General features: G+C 39.2%; 1 protein-coding gene across 1 annotated transcript in view; it reads right to left on the bottom strand.

Annotated features, from left to right (window-relative positions):
• The window catches only part of ugcg (UDP-glucose ceramide glucosyltransferase), a 37503-nt gene that overhangs the window by 4471 nt on the left and 9166 nt on the right, over positions 1-23866 (bottom strand). The window contains exons 2-5 of the mRNA XM_036595326.1: positions 21833-21974; positions 7024-7126; positions 2568-2669; positions 1518-1630 (exon numbers count right to left, since the gene is read on the bottom strand). Of these exons, the coding sequence (XP_036451219.1) occupies positions 1518-1630; positions 2568-2669; positions 7024-7126; positions 21833-21974 (460 nt within the window). The remainder of the gene's footprint in view (positions 1-1517; positions 1631-2567; positions 2670-7023; positions 7127-21832; positions 21975-23866) is intronic.

Here is a 23866-nt window from a genome sequence, read left to right as displayed (position 1 = left end):
ATTCCACTGTGATTATAACTGAAGTGCACTGCTTTCAAAACAGTCCAACATAGTCTAGCAAGTCAAGTAATGTACTGATTAGGTCAATGATTAATGGAGTAATCAGAGTTTGAAACAAAGGACAAACAATAAAAATTAACTGGACAGTAAACAGTAAAAGTCAAAAGTAAACAGTAAACCTTCAAAAATCTCAAAATACTATATCAGAAAAAGCCAAGAGGGCAAACGTTAATCAAAATTTTTTAAATCGAGTAATTGACGTGAATCATGACCGTCATAGTGTACTGTTGAGCCCAACTGCCAATCCTTCAATTGCGAAAGACAACTCAACAATGAGTCTGAAAGGATGTGTAACAGGTAAGAAGTCCTGACTGAGGAAAGGAAACAGACAAAAAGAAGAAACAAGAAGGCTGCTGGTGTTTTCAGAAAAATGGACTGACCACCCCACAGTCCAGACCTCAACATCAAAGTATTGGGGATTACTTGGATAGTGGGAAGCAGAAAATGCAACCAACTTCAAAGACTTATCTTTAAAAGCTTGGAAAATTGGGCTATTCCTGGAAATTTCTTTGAAAAACTGAAAGCAAGTCTGCCAAAAAGAATGGGAGATCTAATAGAGGCAAAATGTGGACACACTAAATACTAAAGCACTGATATATTGCAAGTAAAAAAAAATAAAATAAAAAATCCAAAAACATAGACAGTTCCATGCCATTCCTCAGTGCCAGTAGGGAGCCCAATCAGAGACACCCTCAGTTGAACTATTTGACACCAATACTGGCTGATGTGGTGAATTTGTACACAAAATAGCATCATGGTTATATTATTTTACTCATTTAACTATTTATTCCAGTCTAACCTTAGAAAGGTTGAGGCGGTGATTCTGACCATTTCCAAGTTTTGAGATGTGATAACTATGATGTAATAAAGCTCCCATGTCTACTGTTCCCTACATATTTTAGTCTGACATGGTTATGAGATCAATATTACAAAGCACAAAAAAGTTCTGAGTATTTCCACCATAGCTGCTATACAGCGGATATATATATATATATATATATATATATATATATATATATATATATATATATATATATATATATACACACACACACACACACACACACACACACACACACACACACACACACATTAGACTGCACTTCGTTTCCATAAACCAGATCCTTTTCCCGCTATTCCAGCTAGTCGGGCATTATTTTGGCCGTGGCTAATCAGACGCCTACTCACCACCTTAGATTTACCTAAAATATAAACTACATCTTATCAGTTATCTACATTTTTACCCCCTTAAAATGGGCTACAGCCACAAAATGTTCATAATGGTTATGCCAGTATTGTACAGTATTATTAGACAGCTGGTATGAGTCTAATATTAGCTTGGTAATAAACAGTCTTGTCAGGAGCATTCAAATAAATCCCTGCAGGCCATTAGCACGCCATTAGACAGTGTTCTGTTGAAGAATTCCAAAGGTCAGAGTTGACAAGGGCTCCCTCACCTGCTCCAGTGTAGCGGCGAAGCCTTGTCTGTCTGCCACGTACGGCAGGCCGTGAACCAGTCCCACCTTCTCAGTCATCTGATTAGCCATATCAGTTAGTGTGTCTGGCCTCACTGTGGGAGATCAGCACACAGTCAGCAGAGCAGCTACAGGCAGAGTCTTTCAAACCTTACTATTGCTGCTCATACTCATAGACCTTTGTTATGCCATTGGCATAGGCATTAATAAAGGTATAAAGCTACTACAGAAAGAGTTATAATTAATGAAAGCATGACACTACAATGTCTGCATGTACTTTTAGAAGTTATAGAATTAACTATAGGTCCATAACCACATTAGTAAAGGGGAATTCCACTGATTTATTTAAATGCATGCATGATTTGGAGTGGTTTGATGTGAAATGCTCTATTCCAGAGAACTTAAGTTCACAGTGGTGGTGATAGGAACCAGACACCTGAAGAGATTAATGCCTCTAAAAGCTTCCTCATAGAATGTTTGTGACTTAAATTGGTTACATATATGCTGCCTTATGTCTGAGACATCGTTGCACAATAGTTTTGAGATAATGTTATAGATTAAAACATATAATTTAAATACATTCATAGTAGAGGCTTACACACACACACACACACACACACAAAATAGTGCTCACAGAACACATATTTTGCAGATTTACTACAACTATTTTACCATTATTAACATTATATATAAAACTATAAAAACTCTGATGATGTGATTTTGGACAGCAAATAAAATGCCAAACCACTCTGAATGACATTGTTTACATCTCAGCCACTGAATTAAGCTGAATTTTTGACAAATCAGTGGGATTTCCCTTTAAATGGAAAAGACAATCTAACAAAACTACACGGGTATATAGCTTCCACATTAACAGTTATATATAGATCAAAGTATGCTATTAAATCCCTAGCATTTGTTGTAACACTGTTTAAAAGAAAGCACTTTATGATTCTCAAGAAGGTTGGTCGTGTCATTGAATGAGTTTCGTTTCCACAGCGTGTTTACATGTGAAACCTGTGGGAATCCTACCTCGAATGCCACTGTCACAGATCCACACCAGATCGTACTTTGCACCCTCGTAGCCTGGCATGAGGTTGTTTATTTTTGGATTGATGCCGACCTTCTTCCCGCCTGAGAGAAAAAGAACAGAACAGAAGGATAAGCACTTCACTTCCTGTCTCATAACTCATTAATATGGCTCTCCCTGACATGGGCCTGCTTTGAACGGACGTCTTTCTCCCAGCGAGTGTTTGTCCTTCATCCAGCACATTAACTACATTCATTGATCCATCTGAAAGCACCAGTTATGGACATCAATAAAAATAATTTATATATATGCAGAATTACACATGCGGAAGATTACAGCTTCTAAGAGCCGATCGAACGCCTGGAGGCCTTCTGTCTGTGATCGGTCCCAGAGCAGGACTGAGGTACTTCTGATGGGAATTGCTAACGCACTTAACTTACCATTTTTACGCATATGCAGATTTTAATAGCTTTTTTTGTCTTAAATACAGATTCACACAAGTTTAGGGTTACAGAATTTAAAGGCTGATCAGGTACTTGCTGTTCTATTTGAGCCAGGCCCTCACAGAAGCCTAAAGAACTGCTTCTTGGCCAACAACATACAACATAGCACCTACACACTTCTTCAAGGGTTCTTTAGCAAAGAAAAGGGCTCTATATAGAACCATGAACACACAAAGAACTTTCTGCATGATTAAAGGGTTATTTGCATTGTAATGCATTCTTCAGATTGATGAGGAATGTGCTGTAGATGGATCTATACAGAACCTTTTTGGAAAGCGTTCTATATAGCACCAAAAGGAGGTTCTTCTTTTTAACAAGCTTGACTTTGTAACAACAGAACCCTTTTTGGTGTTTATCGCTTTATATCTATATGTCAAAACCTTCAACAACTAATGAATTTTGTTGACCGATTGACTGTGTTCACTTTTAGCTGCGACAGTCTGCTGTGGATGCATTCTCACTGACTGCAAAGCTAAAGACCACAAACATCGACCAGCTCACTTTATAAGCAAAGTTCAGCAGGTGAAGGAGTGGTTATGTTTTAATGTCCAAACTGCAGAAGAGCAGTGTGTCAAACACAAGGCCCACAGGCCAGGTCAGACCTGTGGCACATTCCTATTCGGCCCGCAAAATTATTTTAATTTTCTGTTAATATTACCCCATTTCACCATGAGCTGCACTACAGTTCCCAGCATGAACTGTAATGTGATGTGTGCTCCCACCCCCTACCCAACAGCAATCTTTGGGACAGCACAACAAAAACAAAAGGAAAAAGGTGCCAGGCGTCTAGTTCAAGTGAATGGGCAGTTTTAAAAAATCTACTGTGCACTGGGGACATTAAAAGAGGTTTAAGAGTCTATTGTTTTATATAAAACAATTCATTTTTACTTAATTATTTTTAATCGTTCAGGTATTCAGTGCCTATTCTTTGCCATATTTTGAACAAGCAATGGCCAGTTGTGGTAAAAGGAAAATGTTAAGTAAAAATAAAATAACACCACTGATCTAAACCATGGTCTGAAGTTTTTGACCCTAATCACAGTTATGGCAGAAAGACATACATGCTTAGAAAAGGAGATCAGGGAGCAGACAGTATTGTTGTACAAGTCAACGGAGTCGTAAGCAATGTGCCTGAATTTAACGTTGGATTTACTAAGACTGTAGCTTATCACGCAAACTGTGCATCACTCCGCCCACTTACTGGACACGAAACAGAACATGAAGGTTCAGTGATGACAAGAAAATAGTGTTAAATTTAGTTCTTTCCCACAAAATCATTCTACAGGCGTGTTACTTTACTTCAGCTAAGAAACTAGATTGTGTGAAACAATAACACTGATTGTTTGCGCATATTACAGCCGCATCACTGCATGGTTTGAGCTGTGGTTTTAAAAGGCGAGGGAAAACCAATGGAACTAGCTGCTAAAACGTCAGTAAACAGAATTAGTCACACATCTTCACCCATGTTTTGCATGACCCTCCCTCAAACGCCTCCCTCAAAACATGTGCACATTTGGATTTTCCAGGCACACGGTACAAAACTGTGTGTTCAAGCTTGTGGTTTTGACCGTAACACGTGGGCAGAATGTGTGTGATTTCTCAAGAAAGTCTCAAAAGCGGAATTCCACCAATTTTTCAGAGTTTCTGTACTATACCACAGCTGAGATGTTAGAGTGGTTTGATGTGAAACGGTGCATTAAAAATTGAACACTTGCTGACTTTGATTTATTTACAGTGGTGGAGAAAGGAACCAGAGGTTGAGATGTCTACAATGCAAATAAAGCAATTTTATTCACTATCCAAATGACCAGTGAGCCTACATCATCAGTTTTACATGTTTTGTTGATAATGGTACAACAGTGGTAAATCTGAAAAAAAAAAAAAGTTTACTTTATTCACTATTTTGCCTCACTACTCCCTGCATCAGCCTTTTAGTAGTACACACACACACACACACACACACACACACACACACACACACACAAAACTTCTACTACTAAACTATGAACCTTCTAAAAATTACAGTAAAACAATGTCTCAGGCATTAGGCAGTGTATTTGTAACCATTTCATGTACTAACTTTCTGACTATGAGGGAGATCTGAAAGGCATTAAACTCTTTAGGCATCTGGTTCGTATCACCACCACTGTGAACAATTGTGACTCTAGAACAGAGCATTTCATATTAAACAACTGTGAATAATTCAAATACAAATTAAAGATTTTACTACGCAGAAATGTTGAAAAATAGGTGGAATTCCCCTTTAATACAACCCTCTGACTCCAGACTCGGCCCACTCTGTCTTGGTCTTCTTCAGTAGCATAGAGCTCCCATCAGGTGCTTTAAAACACTGAAATTTTAAAATATTGTTGATACAACACAAAACTTCAGAGGACTGGTTATGCTAATCATAAAAAATATATGACAGCAGGAAGTGGTACCAAATTAGCTGCTGAAATGAAGTCTGGGGATTTACAGGACGTGCGTGTTTGTTTTTGATTAACAAGTTTCATTATCTGTGGACAATGAGGTTTATCTCTAGGGGATACTGAAGACTCTCCAAAAGCTTTTTTTAGCCAAGTTAATGCATTTCTGCTATTTTATCTGCTTTCATCTCTCCAATTGCCAATTATCTGCCTTTCCAAAGGGCATCTAGATTTTTATGTAATCCTTCAGATATTTGGCATATTACACTTCTCCCTGGTAACAGTGGAAGAAATGGCCAATGGCTTTGAAATGTTGGGACTTGAGCTGTTCACTTTAAGTATTAAAGAGTGGGATTGTTCAATTTACAGTTTCAGTTTTTAAACTCTAACATTCATGGTGAGTATTCAACATTCTGAGTTATGTTTTCCACTTCCATAACTTAGAGGAAATTCCACTGATTGTTCACAATTTCAGCATAATTCAATCAGTAAGATGTAAACAAAGTTCTTCAGAGAGGCTAAAGTGAAAAGCTCTGTTCTAGAGAAACTAACAGTCAGAAATGTTCACAGTGGTCGTGACAGGAACCAGACATCCGCCTCTAAAAGCTCTCTCACAAAAGATTATTACATTGTTTGGTTCTGAATACACTGCCTGAAGCATCGTATTTTTAAATATATATTCATGGAGAGGTACATGCAGGGTGAAGTAGTCCTGAAAGAAACTTTTTTTTTCAAATTTACCAATATTTTACCATTATCATTACATACAAAACCTCAGAAGATGTTCACTGGTCAGTTTGGAAAGTAAATAAAATTATTACATTTGCGTTATGATTATTACATTTGTGACCCCTGGCTCCTATCATCAACATTATAAGGAAAATCAAGTCAGCATGTTTCTCAAGAATTAACCATTTTACATCAAACCACTCTGAAAGATTTTGTTTATATCTCAGTGATTGAATCATAAAAAGTTCCCCTTTAAATACATGACAACTCTTACATTCTGCAATGTCTTTTGCAAATTTTGCTAATTTGAAGGGGTTAAGTAGTATGTGACGCCACCCCTACACAGTAGTAGTCAAGTTTGCCAAGCTGCATTAGCAGCAGCTTACGTCACTGAGCCCGTCTGCCTCCCCTGACTCTCTGCACATTAACAGATGGGCAGAATGAGACAGAATTATGAAAGGAGGATAACAGGACCCTGGAGAACGGTGCAAACGGAGTCATTGCGTGCTCCTAATGAGCGCGAATCAATATTCCGTCCCAGAGGTGCATCCGTAGACGCACAGCTGGGCTGGAGTCGTATACACATAGGCTCACTGCGCTTAGAGGAGACCTTTTTAAATGACACTTATCTGCCCTTGGGTTCTGCCCACGCAAACTAATTCCCTTGCAAAGAAGCCATGGGGGGACAGGAGAAAGGGGTGACACACTCATTATTTTCCCCTGGCAGCTTTATTTCACTTAGGCAATACAGCAAGTGGCTGTAAAATAATAGAAAAACAATTTGTTTATAGAGTGCTTACCTATAAATAATCTGGCATCAACATTGGGATATTTGCCCAGCAGCTTTTTACAGACGTCGATGGCTGGATCGTCATGGTCTTGGACACAGAGTAGAATTTCATACTGAGAAAAAAAGAGGGACAAAGGGGCGTTTTTAACGATCTCTCCCATATCATCATGGAAAAAACAGACAAACAGGAAGGCAACACTGGCTTCAAAGTACACATTAAATCACTGACAATTAAAAAAGCTGCAGCATCTAAAGGAAAGCCAACTGCATGTCTGTGCACTTGCCCACCAAAACCACACATCGTCCCCATTTAGAGAAAGTGTCAGCAACTACAGTGCTCTCAGAAACCTACACTAAATCCACCACAATACACAACAGAAACAGGCAATAAATGTGTCATTCATGTGATGGTTGGCCAAAAAATCTCATTTACACAATTTTCATCTTAGCCCAAAAGTAGGCGATCAACCAACGACAACATTTGAATTCAAAAGGAAAACTGCATAAAACCTGCACTGTATAAATGCGACAGAAATAAGACAAAGATATAATGAAGCACTTGCGGAGAGCAGAAAGTCTTACTGTATCAGGCAGTGTATTACTGATCGATTAGCCTTTTTTTTGGGTAGGAGACCAAACACACTCAACCTCCACTTGTATTTGTTAGCTTCTATTAGTATAGCCTCGCATTACCAGACATGATCGCATAACAAGAACACACATCTGGGGAAAACTGGTCAACTTTTGGTGGATAATCGCAGCTCTAACAAGGGTACGTCACCTTTAAAAACTAGCCCCAAATGCCTCAATTTCGTGCTCTTTTAATGTAACAAATACAACCAATAACACAAGCAAACCAAGCTAGCTAGCAAAATGCCATTGTTGGTGGACAAAACAGTTTTTTTCTTGCAAGAGGTAAATGTTTATTTTTATCATATCTACATCCACACACTTAACACATCTACGTGCATATTTGGAGTTTTCTGGGGGAATTTTTTAGTCATGCTGACTTACACAACAGCTTACAAGCTTGTTGTCTGTCTGACAATAATGACAAGCAAACTATTGCCCCCTACTCTGAGCTCCACCCTCACAAAAAATTGGATTGGGTAAGAAATTTCACGCTCAGTTTATTCCCACCTTAGTGAGTCTATGTTCCCATGCACATTTATCCCAAGGGTATAAGCTTCCAGTAACAAACATGTCTTGACTCATCAACCACATTTAGGTTAAAGGCATATTGTGTAAATTTGATTTCTTTCTCAACCATGACTTTAAGAGTCCTTGCAAGATCTCTCTGTACATTTCAGCATTGCACCATCTGCTGACTGCTTAGTTTGCCAGTTAATCAGTTTACTAACTGAAACATGTGGGCCACTTCATTCTGGCCTGAGCAAAACGCATGGGCTTTTCAGAGCTGTTGACATCTGGGCTGACAAAAGAACGCCCTCATTCAACACTCCCCCCACTCTTTCCTGCAATAGTCACAAAACAAGCCACTCGTAACATGAACTAAGAGAGACCATTGAGGAGAGAACGCCTTCTCTGATACTGAGGTTTGGCTCCGAGCCTCGCTAAAAGATGGCCAGAGGAAGAACAGGCACACACTATGAGGACAGCCTGTCCGACAGCAGACACCACTCCAAACTGGACTGCATTTAGTCCTGCACGCTGCCGTCTTCTGAGCCCAGGCCATTGAGACCATGTTGCCATGGCTATGGCTGGGGGACCTGGGGGCTTGGAGACAAAGACCCTTTTTCTGCATGACCAGGGACACAGGGAATCCACAATGGCCCAGGGCACAGTAATGGAGCTGTGCTGAAAGAGTGGGAGGGCTTTAATGAATGATTGATGAGGCAGATCCTAGACCAGTGCTCTCAGCAAAAGGACAAGCAAAACTCAGCATGATGAACTGGCCTGAGACCAGACACAAGCAGGGGAATTCTGTGCACTCCATCTGTTCATGCTGGACGGACGATTCGGCTGCAGTGCTGATAGACTTGCTCTGGGCTGTGACCCCGCATGAAGTGCAGCATTAGTAATGAGGAGTAATAAAGTTTTTTGTTGGTTTTACTGCAACAAGTATAGATTCAGGGAGAATATACTAGACCTAATCAAGTCAAAACAACCATTAAGTACAAGATATTTATTTTATCTGGAGATATTTTTGAAGAGATTAGATAATCAACTTGCATAAGGAAGGTGAAAGTCTAAAGAACAGCAAGAGGAAAAAAAAACAGTTCAAAAAAGTTCAAAAAATGAGTTAAAAGAATTTTTAAAAGTCACAGAGACAATGGGACTTAACACATGCAAGACCTGGCTGACCATCAAAACCATTAGATAAACAGCATTTAAAGCTTATCTTTGAGAGAGAGGAGAAAATTGAGCTGCCTCAGATCTGAAAAAATCCACAGGTGTTTCTGTCCATCCTTACACTGCGAGAAGACAACTCAACACTATGAGTCTGAAAGGATGTGTAGCTGTCAAGAAGCCCTTACTGAGAACATCTGACTTGCCACCCCATCACTGAATGTGTTTGGGATTACCTGAAAGGTCTAAAAGTCTTCTAAAACTTTGGAGGTGTGAAAAAATATCCCTGCAGATTTCTTTGAAAAACAAAGTGAGTCTCCTAAAAAAGAACGGAAGATGTAATAAGGCAAATGGTGGATAAACTAAATACTGAAAATGTGGTATTATATTCAGTTTGCAAATGCAGACCACACCTTGGGTTGAAGCAGATAATGAGAGGAGGGGAACTCTGAGGAATTTGGGGCTGGAGTTCTGTCACTAAAAGGCCGATCCCCCTGTATATACAGATCATGTGAAGGCATGGATAAAGTGGAGGAGGGAAAAGGTGAGGTGCGAAATTTCATCACGAGAATGAGGAGTGAAGGACTGGTATTTATAGGAAGCTGGAATTGAGAAGGAGGAGTTTCAGGAGTGTTCTTTTCTCAAGCTTCAGTTTCACCATAACTCCATTTGTTGGGGCTTCTGTGTATTTTTCTGTTAAATACATGGAAATTAAATAAATGAAGGATGCTACAGTACTCTATATCTCATTCCAAATCTCACCCACAGTGGTTAGTATTTCTTAAAACTTTTGGCCCCTTTTTGTTCTCCTAAAGAAGGAATTTATGACCTCAAAACTTGTCTAGGCATACTCAACACTTGAGGAAAGCAGAAAATCATGTAAATCTGACTTCTTACTGAGCTGAAATGCCAGTAAGAGATTCTACCAAAACTACAAACCAAACTGAGACCTATAAAAGGTCAATCAAGTTAAAAGAGAAGACTAAGCTTCTTTTAGCTGACATCAGCAACACACTGAAATCATTACTACTGCTAAAACGAATTCTTCGTCCATTGCAGGGCTAAAGTCTTTTACCGCCTTTGCCCCAACAGCAGCGTCTCCACAGCAACAACTGTCCAAACATAGCTTCAGTGAGCTACTGTAACTAGTCATTAGCACTGGCTTCTCTGTGCTTACTTCAAGAAGAAAGACTGCCATACAGGCCCATTCTTTTCCTGATGCCAGAAGAGTTCACAACAGTCCGGCGTGGTTTGACAAAGGAGAGTACAATGGAAAGGTGTATGGCGCAGGGAGCTCAGCCAAAGTGTGGTCAAGATATCCACAAAGTCGCAATGCACTACAGCCATGTTTAGATTCCTCAGAGGTCAGACCACCACTGTTTGTGGGCCCATTCCAGAGAAAAACAAGAAATAGGGGTAGAAATACATGAAAATGAAACGTAAGAGGACAAAAACAGGCTATTTCAGATGCTGAAAACTGAACACTGAAGTTACATTCGTCCCATTGATGCCATAATCACGACCATAGAAAAACAAAACTACTCTGAAACAGCATTCACTCACTTTGTGTGTTATGATGGTGTTAGTTATGTAAGTCTCCCTATAGGGAAGTTGAGTGTTTTAGCATGATGGCCTAGTTATAGATGCTCATTCTAAGTAACTCATTTTAAAGCACAGTCAAAGTCATTGTGTTGTTCTAACGTAACTGCTGCATCCAAAGCATCCAGCAGTTGACACTGATTAGCACATGGCAGAACATGGATGAAGGAACGGGTTAGGCTGTGGTCTTTTCTCTGGTCCTTTATGGATGAGAAAGCTGTATAATAAAAAAGCAAGACAGGAAAAATATTGATGCCTTTGGACTTGACCAAATCAAGCCTCACCTCTCATTCGAAGCCCAAAGTGAAGCTCCTATTTTGGACATATTATTATCATCATCATATTATCATTGGAAAAGACAGAACATTTGAAGGTAAAAGAGGAAGAGGATGGCCAAATAAAAGATGGAATCACAAACAAGCAATTAAGAAGCCCAAACAGATGACAAGATATTATAGAGAGACACCATCCACATGGTCGCCTGGAATTGGAAGCAACTTGATGGCACTTGGGGGAAAAAAAAACAAAAAAAAACAGTGGTGCTACAAAGTGATATTTATGCAATCAGAGTAATAATTTCACACACTTCTCTGCTCAATGACGCATTTCCTGTGTTTGTGCCAGTCTGCCATCTTCACTTGACAAACCCAGCGAACACCAAGCCACTGTGGCACTTTTGCACAATTACAAGCAACCATGAGGCATGCATGATAAAAAAAACAAAAAGCTTCAATAGCTTCTACTCTGGCTCTTCAGCGAGCCAGTATCTGGTGGAAAGGACTAGTGCTGGGGAGAACTGATAAAATATAATATCACAAAATGTTCCAGATATATCACAGTATCAGACGATGGTTACGTTTATGTTAGTAAAGTTTGAGCATATGCTTTCTGAGAGCTGCTACTCTACACTAAAGGAATGCTTTACAAACCTGACACAGCCTGTTTTAATTAAACTGTTTTGGTCTTTCTTCCATTTTCATAAAATTAAACTAAAGAGAATCTTACACTACTGTTAACCAGAAAGAAAACACATCTCCAAAAAGGAAACTTAGTATGCAGTTGTCTTTAACTGTCCTTTCAAAACAATCTGACGCACCCAGAAAACAGGCAAATGTCTCAAAATGTCTCAAACAGTCTATTCAGTTATTAACAAAAAATTAAAGCAATTGCAAAAATATTTAGTAACCACTATGAAACTAATACGCAAATGATGCAGTTATGAGAGGAGCTGCAGAGCATGTCTACATCCACACATTCACTAGATCTAAAACTACACATAAGCCATCTGCACTCACAAGGGTAGCGGGGAACAAAACAGTAAGCCCTCATGTAGCCACTTGTTATTCAAGCAGGAGTTTACCTTCAGTGGTCATGAAGGGGCATTAGCTGAACTAAACTGAAGTCAAACACTGTCTAGCTGAATAAGTATTTCCCACTAAGGCTTTCAATGTAAAGTTAAACAAGATAAGACCCTATTTAAGCATGTTTGCACAGGGACAATGTGTTAACACTCACAAAGAAATGTGCTTTACATAAACATTGAGAAATGGGTGTTAAGTCAATGTCACATTCTTACTTGCGACAAAGCTGCAACATAGAGACTTTGGTGGTTGAGTGATTAACATGATACTCAGCTGAGTGCTAGCTGACAAGAGGCTGGTTAAAAATGTCCACGAACTACTACTTTTTAAGATAGCCAACAGGCTTTTGTCCAGTTTATAGATAACAGTGCGCCATACAGTGTCAGAAACCAGACAAGCAAGTCTATTTGAGGTTACTTAGGCTACACTCACACTTCATGGTCACATTCATGTGTGTGAACGACCTTATCTGTTTATATGGTGTGAACGAACCTGCGCTCTGAAAGTCCACATCCTAAGTAATAGTATCACATGAATGCACACCATGTCATCAACAACAGCAACAAATGAACAATGAACAAACTTGCAGCACAAACCTTTACAGCAAAGAAAATGAGCTCTCAGCTGTTCATGATTAGTTCTGAAAGTGAAAACAGGCCAGAGGTTTTGATGGTTTTGATGTGTTTACTGCCAGAAGCTTCAAGTTAGCCACTGCTACTACATTGTGAACACGAGATGATGGCCATAATATGTGCATGGGCATGGATAATAAGGAAAAAAATGATTTGGTTGTTCTCATTAAGGTCGCAAGTGAAGTGGCCATGGATCAGATACATATCTGATCTTGGATCACACATGAAAGTGGCTCTGAAATCAGATCTGGGTCACACTATGGCAAAAGATCAGTGCCACTTTAACCTGGTGATGTGACTGTAGCCTAAAGGTCAAGCTGAAATGAAAAGGGACCTTGTTTATCTTGTTAGTTCATGTCTCTGGTGCTATTAAAGGGGATTTCCACAGATATTTCAAAACACTGATGATCGGAATCGATTCAGAGTCAGAAGTCATTCAGAGTGGTTTGATGTGAAACGGTTCATTCTCATGAAACCTACCGACTGAGATTTCCTTACAGTGGTGGTGATAGGAACCAGGGGTCACAGTGTGTACAATGCAAATATAGCCATTGTATTTACTATCCAAAACCACTAGTGAACCTACATGCGTGTTCTAAGTTTCTATATGTAATATAATAATGGCAACATAGTGGCAAACCTTTGTGCACTATTTTTCCTTACAATACCATATATGCACTTCCTTGCCAAGAATGTGTGTTAAAAATACATTTTAGGCCAAAAACTTAAACTGTAAAGCAATGTCATATTCATACCCATTTCATGCAATAGCCTTTGGTGATGTAGCTTTTAGAGACATTAAATGCTTCAGACGTCTGGTTCCTATGACTACCACTGTGAACAATTCCAAGCATTTCTAATCAAATCACTCTGAATGACTTTGTGTACATCTTAAAAGATTTAATTGTGCAAAAATTCCCTTTTGAGCACAATTCACTACATTAAATCATCAGAGACAAAACTCTTGTTTTCCTTTAGTCTTCAATCATGTAGTGACTTTTGGCCACCTCTGACACATCATCTGAGTTTTGATTATATAATCATGCACTAGCAATAACCAATATCATGCTTCGTCTGCCTTTCTCTTTAAGCTAAATGCTAAGCTAGCCGATGTAAAACCACTTTTCAGTAGGAGATTCATCATGACGTGGGATGAAAATAAGTTATGATCACATTCAAGTTGACTTTAATGATTAACATGGTTCGAAGCAAGCATGTAATGATTTAGGCATGCAGCTGGCATGATTTAGAGCTGGTGTACATTAGCTTCCATTACTTGTAAGCCACACAGGCCTCTAGTGCTAAAGACACTAAGCATGTCTTCAACTATCAGTCACATTAAAGGTAACGGGGAAAATTTGATTTTTCACCAAATTTGCTCATATCTTATGACTTATAGCTGCTCAAACATATGACCTTTCTTATGACTGTTTCAGCAGCCTGTTTTGCATACTGCAGCTCTTTCATTTCAAAGGCCACAGGTGGTAAGAGGAACGTCCTTTAAGTGGAAAAATGATCTTGACTGGTATCAACATCAATGAAAACCACAAAGTCATAACTCTTTTTTTCTCACTTCTCCCATCAGAGACATGACATAAACTCCTGGGGTTATACTGCGCTACACAGGCCTGTCATAATCACTACATAACTGCCATAAGCAGGCTGTTTACTACATGATCCCAACTATTTTCTACAGTTGTTGTTCAGAGTCATATGTTTATGTCACAACAAACAATGTTGTCATGGGTCTACTAACCTCTGACTGGTACCTTTCGAGGCCAGTGGTGAATAAGTTTATTTGAGCTCAACCTGTTTCTGTTGCCACTTGGGAGCTACTAAGTATCGAAAGTTAGATAGCAAGATAGCTAATCAGCCAATTTGGAAACCTGTACTTTCATCGTTACACACAAACAAAAAGGCAAACTGTTAATTGGAATGATTTATATGGCAATTAATCATCAGTTAAAACTTCATGATTGCAACAGGCCTAGCGCCAGCCTCATGTGGAGGGCAAATCTGGACTGTTACAGAAGTGTGTTTGCATTATGGACACACCAATCCCATTTTCTGAAAGCCACAACAGAGGCAAAACACTCCATTAACAGTACCGGCTGATACCAAGCACCATTTTAAGCACATTCATTTGATCAGCATCAGCGTCAGTCAGCAGGCAATTCATTAGCAATCAGAGCAGTTCTGTAATAGAGACTTTAGCATGGCGCCGACATAGAGAGACACACATCCTGCCCAGCTGAGAGATCTGCTGTGTTCTACTCAGCTCGCTGGAGTTACTGATAGCACAAATATGCCACTGGCATGCACATGTCTTGCAGATCTGAGACCAGATTAAATGAGATAAAATAAAGAATGTGCTGCAAAAACAAAGCTCGACATGAATAGAGTGTTTATTTTAAGAAACGAACATTACTGAAAGTGGCTTCATTTCCTCTTTGTAATTACAGAGCCCTGGGCTTCATTTCTGCTTTTTTGGAAGAAAACAACTCCATCGTGGTTGCGCTGGGTGGTTTTGTAATTTGTTTTGGCCCTCCTGTTGACGCTATCGGATCAGTTCAGAAAATAAACCCTAAATGACTTAACATGAGTATAGGGGTCTTATTTCCTAGTCCCTGAATTTTGAAATTATCTCAAAATGAAAAATGTCTCAGGGTAGAAGTGCTAATACAGGATCAACTGTTGACCTTTTTGTGCTATTTAACATATCGAAAAGAGCCTGATCGAAGATCAGTTTTCTTATTCTGAGGCGATTTTTGTATATGGGCTCTGGTCCTCAATTAACCTGCAAAAACCTTCAAAAGAATTTAATAAGGATGCAAAATCGGAATCTGGCAGATTTTTTGCTACAAACAAGCGATCAGCCAATTTATTATTTTGATTTTGGCTGATCTATATTGCAATTTTATGATAGAAATAACAACTGCATGCTGCTGCTACACCTGTACCAAAATGCATGCATAACTACGCATGACTCATTGTGCTAAACAGCCAACTGCCTTTTATGTTAGGACTTTATTTTATTCATCCAATTTAAATAGCTAACGGATTTTTCAATTACATATTTAAACTGCCAGTTTGGCAGGATAAAGTATTGCAAATGTGTTTCAATTAGCTCTCATGTGAGCTTTGGCTTAAAAAAGGCTAATAAAAATCATCCCAAAGAGAAATTCTGTCGTCAGCCAATTTGGTTGTTAAGAAACCAGAACCGGCTATAAAAATCCATGCTTGGTGATTATCTAACATCTAAACTATCTTGCCCTTTGCACAAACCTTCAATAAATTATTCATAAAGATGAACAACAGTGATAACTTTAACATGCATCACTGTGAGAGATCCTAGAATGGATGATAGAAACTGGCAAAACTTTGTCTCTTCTTACAGAAATAAAGATTTTATTTTCCTTTTCTTGCTCACCATCTCACCACATTGTAGTAGTGGTCTGGCCTACTAACCTACTATCCTAAACCACCTCTCTTACTCACAGACATGCACAAACATGTACAACCCCATTTCCAAAAATGTTGGGACGCTGTGCAGAATTTAAATAAAAATAGAATGCAATGATATGCAAATCATGTAAACCATATTTTTAAAGGAAAATACTACAAAAACAACATATCAAACGTTGAAACTGAGAAATTTTATTGTTGTTTGAAAAACATATGCCCATTTCGAATTTGAGGCCAACAACACGTTCTAAAAAAGTTGGGACAGGAGCATGTTTACCACTGTGTTTCATCACCTCTTCTTTTAACAACACTCTGTAAGCATTTGGGAACTGAGGAGACAGAGGCCTTCTTTGAGGAAGACTTCATCAGCATATGTTGCCAAAACCTGTATATATCGTTCAACATTAATGGTGCATTCACAGATGTGCACGTCACCCATGCCATGTGCACTAATGCCCCCCCACACCATCATGAATACTGGCTTTTGAACTGTGCACTGATAACAAGCTGAGCGGTCTTTAGCCCAGAGATTTCCAAAAAGAATTTCAAATGTTGATTTGTTGGACCACAGGACACTTTCCCACTTCCTCCTTTTTAAAATGAGCTCAGGCCCAGAGAAGGAGGCGGCGTTTCTGGATCCTGTTTATATACGGTTTCTTATTTGCATTTTTGAGTTTTAGCTTGCATTTGTAGATGCAGCGACAAACTGTTTTCACTGACAGTGGTTTTCAGAAGTGTTCCTGAGTCCATGCAGTGATTTCCTCTACAGACTCATGTCTGTTTTTAATACAGTGCTGTGGGCCCAAAGATCACAGCCAACAAATACTGGTTTTTGGCCTTGTCCCTTGCATACAGAGATTTCTCCACATTTTCTGAATCTTTTAATGTTATTATGTACCGTAGATGATGAAAAGCAAAAGTTCTTTGCTATTTTATGTTGAGAAACGTTATTCTTAAATTGCACTAGTTGACCTTCAGTTTCACAGAGTGGCGAACCCCTCCTCATCTTTACTTCAGAAAAACTCAGGCTCTCTGGGATACTCTTTTATACCCAATCATGTTACTGACCTGTTGTCAATCGACCACCAGATGTTTTTTCTAGCATTACACAACAGCCTTTTGTTGTCCCCTGTCCCAACTTTTTTGGAACACAGGCACAGATTTTTCAAAAAACAATAAAATTTCTTGGTTTCTACATTTGATATGAGGTTTTTGTACAATTTAAATCAAATATAGGATTTAAATGATTTCCACATCATTGCATTTTCTTTTTGTTTACATTTTGCCCAGCATCCCAACTTTTTTGGAAATGGGGTTGCTGTAACACAGCAGCTCTGGTAAGGTGGGCCACAGACTAGAGCTTGCCCAAATCCAACGGGACACAACTACTCACATCAGGTTTGGTCATGTTCAGACATTGCTTTGCCTTGGGTCAGCTTTAAATTACACACTGACATTCATTTTCACAGCCTGTCTATCACCTTCAATTGACTCTAGCTTGCATTTACGCTTGCTTTAGTTTTTCTCCCTACTTCCTCATTACTTTCAACAATTTATAATCTGACACACTGAACTTACTTGTATTGTTGCCCCAGAGGTCCACAAAGCCAGCATGAGAACATGTAAATTATATCCAGACTGAAAAGCTTTGGGATGCTGGTAGAAGGCACTGACTGATGAACAAATTCATCAAGTGGAATTTAAAAGTAATTTTGGTTAGGTGATAATAAGGATATTCATTCTGTGTAACAATGATCTGTCAGGGTTGCTGTAATTTAACAAGTACCATCTTTAGGAATGTGGAGTTTTCCACAAGTTTCCGGCTGATTGCGGTTGGGTTGGGACAGAATTCTGTCAAGCTACAGCTGACTTCAGACACATTTTTGTATGTATACAGTTGGGCTCAGACAGAATTTTCTCTCTTTACTCTTGGGTTTCTGATTTTATCAGTCAGGTTCTGACTGAAAAAAGTTAGATTGTAATAGAACTTGTTGGGCTACAGGGAACTTGAGACAGACATTTCTCAGACTACAGTTGAATAAGGACACAATTTTGTCAAACTACGGTCGGACTGAGACAGAATTTTGTTGTGTCACATTCGGGAACTAAATTTTACTGGTCATCAGTAAAGTCCAGACAGAATTTTTTCAGGCTACAACCGAAAAATGTTGCTGTCCTACAGTCAACATCAGAAAGAATTTTGTTGGGCTACGGTTGGGTCGAACTACAGTTTGGGACAGATTTTTTTTTTGGCTACCATCAGGTTGGGACAGAATTTTGTCCAGCAGTCAGGTAGTGAGAGAACTTTACAGTTGGATTTGGACACGAAACCTGTTGCTGTGGGTCAAATCAGACTCATCGGATGATCTTGGGCCATAGTCTGCTTCGGTTCAAAAGTTCAAGCCTGACTGAAGCTCTTCTGGAGACGAAGAGCCAATCTCTGTCCAGCAGCAGACAAAGCAGGACGAAGAGGAGGGTGAGGATACCCCCGTCTCTTTGAATCAGCATCAGAGCTGCTCAGATGGCTGTCTGATGAAGACTAAATGAAGCAGAAAGGCCCATCTGCAGAACTGCACAGCAGAACCCGACACAGCATGGCTACTGCACACAGTCACTCTGGACACTGAGAAACATTAGGTTCAACATTGAAATCACGTGTATTCAAACCAGTAGAATAACAAGAACAACACGTTCCAGATGATGCGGAGTACCATGATATGTTCCACATGAAGGCCTGTCTTCCTCTACCAGCTGCTTGAATTGAATCAATTGTTTATGTCCACACCTATCATTTACATTCAGGCTTAGAGGCGACTCCTTCATCTGACAATGTGACTCATCCTTTTATGACCCCAAGTCTTTCATGACTTAATGTGATGAACTTTCTTCTACAGTTAATGCTGAAAGTTTAAGTCTATAACTAGTTCTAGCTTTAATAAGCAAGATTCCACTTCTATTCATGCAACAGTTGGTAAACACGGCTGTTTTTTGAAGAGCTTTACTGGCAGGTACTCTTTGCACCTGCAAACACTGCTGATCAGATTACTCATCAGATTGAGAGTATCAGCAACAAATCCACAGCCTTGCACTGCAATTAAAAATAGAAACCGTCTCATGGCTGCGCTGTAATTATGTGGTACTAATCTTCAGCTAGTATAAAAGACAAATATGCAGTCTCAAAGACTCTGCTTCTCAGTCTATTCTGCAATAAGCTGTTTACTATAATGTGACTAAACCAAAGGGTGGGAAATAAATACTTTTTAAGGGGCAGTTTTTACCTTTACTGTTTAATATACAGTGGTGTTTTGTACATAAACTGGGACAATTAAAAACCTGCAAAATAACGTTTATTTTACAATTGCTAACTAGCAAATACATTTCAATTGCCGCAGTATGTGATATGTATGTTCATTTTAAGGACGGATGAGCATGTTTATGCTAACAGTTCAAGCAATGTGTGACGTATCGGCTACTTTACTGCTGTGATAGTTACATTTATTTATTACATTCAGAAGGTAATTCATATTGCGTAATTACATGTTATTTTGTAGGCCTGTAATTTATAGGACAGGTTAAATATTTCATTAACACAATGCACCACATGCATGACTGTATACTTTCACTTGAGTACTGGTGCCCTTCAAAGTAAGCAAATGGACAAACCATTGGTGAGTTTTGGTGCCAGCTCAGATAATACAAATGCATTTGCATGGGAAATATTTTGCATTGCACCTATTCAAATGAAGAAAAAGGCAACGCAAATTCTGCTGCAGCAGTGTAGTCAAGAGCGCAAACACTGTTGATTAGCTAAACCTTGCAGCTCAATATCGTAACACTCTATTGCATACCAGAAGAGTACTGCAATAGTGGTGACCACACCCACTCCAAAGCAAAAACAGTGAATAGTAAACGGTTACTGCCCTGCAATCACATGTTGTTGTAAAAGCCATACCAACAGCCAAACCACCTGACAGGAGTATCTGTCATAACAGGTCTCACACAGATGTTTTGAGAATATTTCCTTTGACAGGAGATACCAGTCACACTATTGCAGCCTGTTTCTGTTACAGCCCTGTTTCTTAATGAGTGGTTTCTTAACAAATGGTTCCTGAGGCAATCGCAGAAAGTCCATGGGATCTTGCATGTTCGTCCATTCACAAAACATAGCAGTAGGGTTAAGCAGCGTTAATAAAAAATTCAGTATAAGAGTAGCTTCCAAATATATTACATTATCAGATCATATTTAGGTTTGTGTTATTAATTTAAAGAACGTTATTGTGTTGCATTATTAATTTAATTAACTCATGCTTTTAGATACGCGTTACTCTATGCATTTAATGCATTAAAAATAGCTCATTTTGAAGTAACTGTTTGTGTGATGTCACAAAAACCAACACATTTACATTTTCTGCCAATTCAGCCGTCAGCAGTTTAGCTCCACCCACATATGCTGAAGTTCTAAGAATATTTTAGCCTGGATTGCTTTTTGAATGAGGCACAATCAAAACAGAGGTCATTTAAATATATAAATCCTACAAGCACAGAAGCAAACCAGGCACAAAAAGGGGTGGGAAAACTGTCATGTAAAAAAATCATTTTGACTGTTTTTGGTGGTAAAAGTACACAAAACATTAGCACTGGATGGAAAAAAGCACAACATAAATACATGTAGTATATGGGTCTTTTAGAACCTGATATAGTACATACTGATTGTTTTGTACTATTTATTTAGCTGTTATGTATTTTAAACTGAAGAAATAATCTAAAGTTCCCAGTAAATGACAGAAATTACAGTTATCCACAATTTTGTTTGCTATCAATCTTATCCACCTCACTAAAACTATGAGTTAATACTGCTGTATGGCACCATTACTGCTAGACCGGAACCACCCAACACTACATGACAGACACGAATGCAACACCGCAGGGCGGCACGCAATATTTTAACATTCGGAGCCAAGCGATACTGCTCTTTAATCTCACTGGTGTAACCCAGCAACAATGAGTCACAGAGCAGTGGGAACATCATTAATGCTGTTTGCCTGGGCACAGTTTGAGGAACGCCCATCAAAGTGACTGAGGGAGAGCGCTCAAGTTCAGCACCATATGACCATATGACAAATCTCTCTAGTGAACTGTAGCAGCAAGGCTGATGGAGTCATCCATTAAAAGCGGGTTTTTCCAAACCCAAGACGTAAAAAATGGCAAAATAAGTGTTTTTTTGAAACAAGCTGATGGGGAAAGTATGCAGCCTTAGGCTAGTTGCCATTTTACACATGTGCGAACCCTCTAAAGGGCAGCAGCAATGCACACAAATAAGCGGTGCTGACAGTGTCTCAGCTAACAGAGCAATCATTATCTTTTGAGGCAAGGTTTTGCCCTTCAGCTCTGGGTAATAGAACAAGTTAATCTGAATGATGGATGGGTCAGTGAATACCACAGGTGACCTTACCTTTGGGTAATCCAGCTCGAAGAATGTCTCGAGGTTATTTACTAAGTTTGGGTCCACTCCTTTCAGGGGCTTCAGCAGCGAGACCCCTGCAAGTTTGCTGTATGGCTGCTTATCTGTTGTCTTCTTATTGAGATGCAAGCGGCTGCAAAGAAAGAAAAAACAAGTGCAGTAACATGAATAAAATGCAGGTATTTCAGCAAAATAAGCCACAGTTGCCTAAGCGTTCATAATAATAATACATCATCAAATATCAGTCAAAACTAAACATCCATTCTGATAGAGATAATTGTTTTAAAGCAAATATTTGCAGACACCGATATAACTCCAATATCACTGTACATCCATAAAAAGCCATGGCCAACATAGCTATCCATGTTATTCATTGCTATTGATCAGTGACTGATCAAAACTGCAGCCCAAAACGGTTCTGATGGGCTCACTGGGGAGTTGGGAATGCTGTGAAGAACATGATTAGCATATGTTTTGCTGCTGTTTTGTCTGCAGCTGTAATTGTTAAGCTTCTCAGCCTAATTCTCCTTCTTTTCTCTGCATGACTTTCATGCATTAGCCTCCTCAAAGAATAATCTTTTCAACCGAATGATGAATTGTCTTCTTGGTATCGTTTAGTCTGATGTCATTTTCTTCAGTTTTGACTTTGTTATTTACACTATAAGTCAACTGAAAGCAGCAAGTATCGCGCACAAGGCCATACAGGAATGTGATAAAGGTAGACAGTTTATGAACACTTTAATGGTAAGAACTGAGCTAAAAAATACAATTATAATTAGGGGTGTGGGAAAAATAAAATCGATTCTTTGATGCATCGCGATGCAGACGTGGACGATTCTGAATCGATTCACAAATGTCAAAAATCGATTTTCTAAATATTTAATTTATAACGTAATGTTGACGGAACGCAAAGGGCGGAACTTGGAAGTGCGGAAGTGCAGCGCCCGGACAGTCTGTGATGGCACATAACAAAAACACAACTGGATGAGCGAGAAATCTGACCGGCTCCCTCTGCATTAAAGCCAGGTTAGGTCAGGAGTCACAACCCGAATATTAAGAAGAGCCGTTTTGTCCTTTCAACAAAAATCAAACCACCTTGGGAGCCGCAACATTTAATGTCCAGTATGTCTCAGTATGTGATAATGTCCTAGTATAGACTAAACAATATAAACGAAAACGCGGACTTACTCTGCTCTGCTTTAAGCTTTAGCTATAACCGCTTTCCTCCCATCTCCGCCAGAAAACTTTTCCTCAAAAGTTGAATAGTTTCTTGTAAAATGTCTCTCAGCTTTCGGCTGTTTTACGAGGCTGAAGTCGCTTCTCACTTGCCAGCTTCTTGCTGAACTTTCCCGTTCCACCTTAAATTCTGACTGAGACGCTGAATGTAATTGCGGCACCATTTAAGGTGGAACGGGAAAATTAGACAGAGAAGCGACTTCATCTTCGCAACATTTTAGTTAGTGTTTGACAGTCTCTCGTTGCAGATTTAACGTACCAGGAAACCAAGTGTGCTGCTTATAAATGCAAATAAGTCCATTTGTCTCCAAATGTTTGTCTGTCTTTCTCTTTTCCTTTTTCGTTCGCTACTAGCTCGGCGAAACCTCGTTGCTACGTGACCTGCAGTCTTTGCCCCCCAAGACCAAAACCGAAGTTATAAAATCACTAAAGAATATATAATGTGCTGCGTGGTCATCCATTACCACTGGATCTTATTTCACCATAACAGCGCATTTTATCACAGATGAGTGGCAGCAGCGTCTCCAAACAAGAGCAGTGAATGAGAGCCTTCTAGTTCACTTGCCACACCACTTCCATTTGATTTATTAATAAAAGATATTGGATGTAAATGCATTACAAATACTTTGTTTTAAAACTACTAAGTCATCAGACAGTAAGAAAACAGAAATCATGTATAGAAAAAAAAAGATGCATCGAGATGCATCGATAATCATTTTATAATTGCATTGCAGCCCTCTGTATCGTAATCGAATCGAATCGTGAGGTGCCTAAAGATTCCCACCCCTA

This window comes from Colossoma macropomum, unplaced genomic scaffold, assembly GCF_904425465.1.
Source record: "Colossoma macropomum unplaced genomic scaffold, Colossoma_macropomum, whole genome shotgun sequence".
Taxonomy (NCBI): domain Eukaryota; kingdom Metazoa; phylum Chordata; class Actinopteri; order Characiformes; family Serrasalmidae; genus Colossoma; species Colossoma macropomum.
Note: the sequence above shows the minus strand (reverse complement) of the source record. Positions and strands in the feature narration are given on the sequence as shown.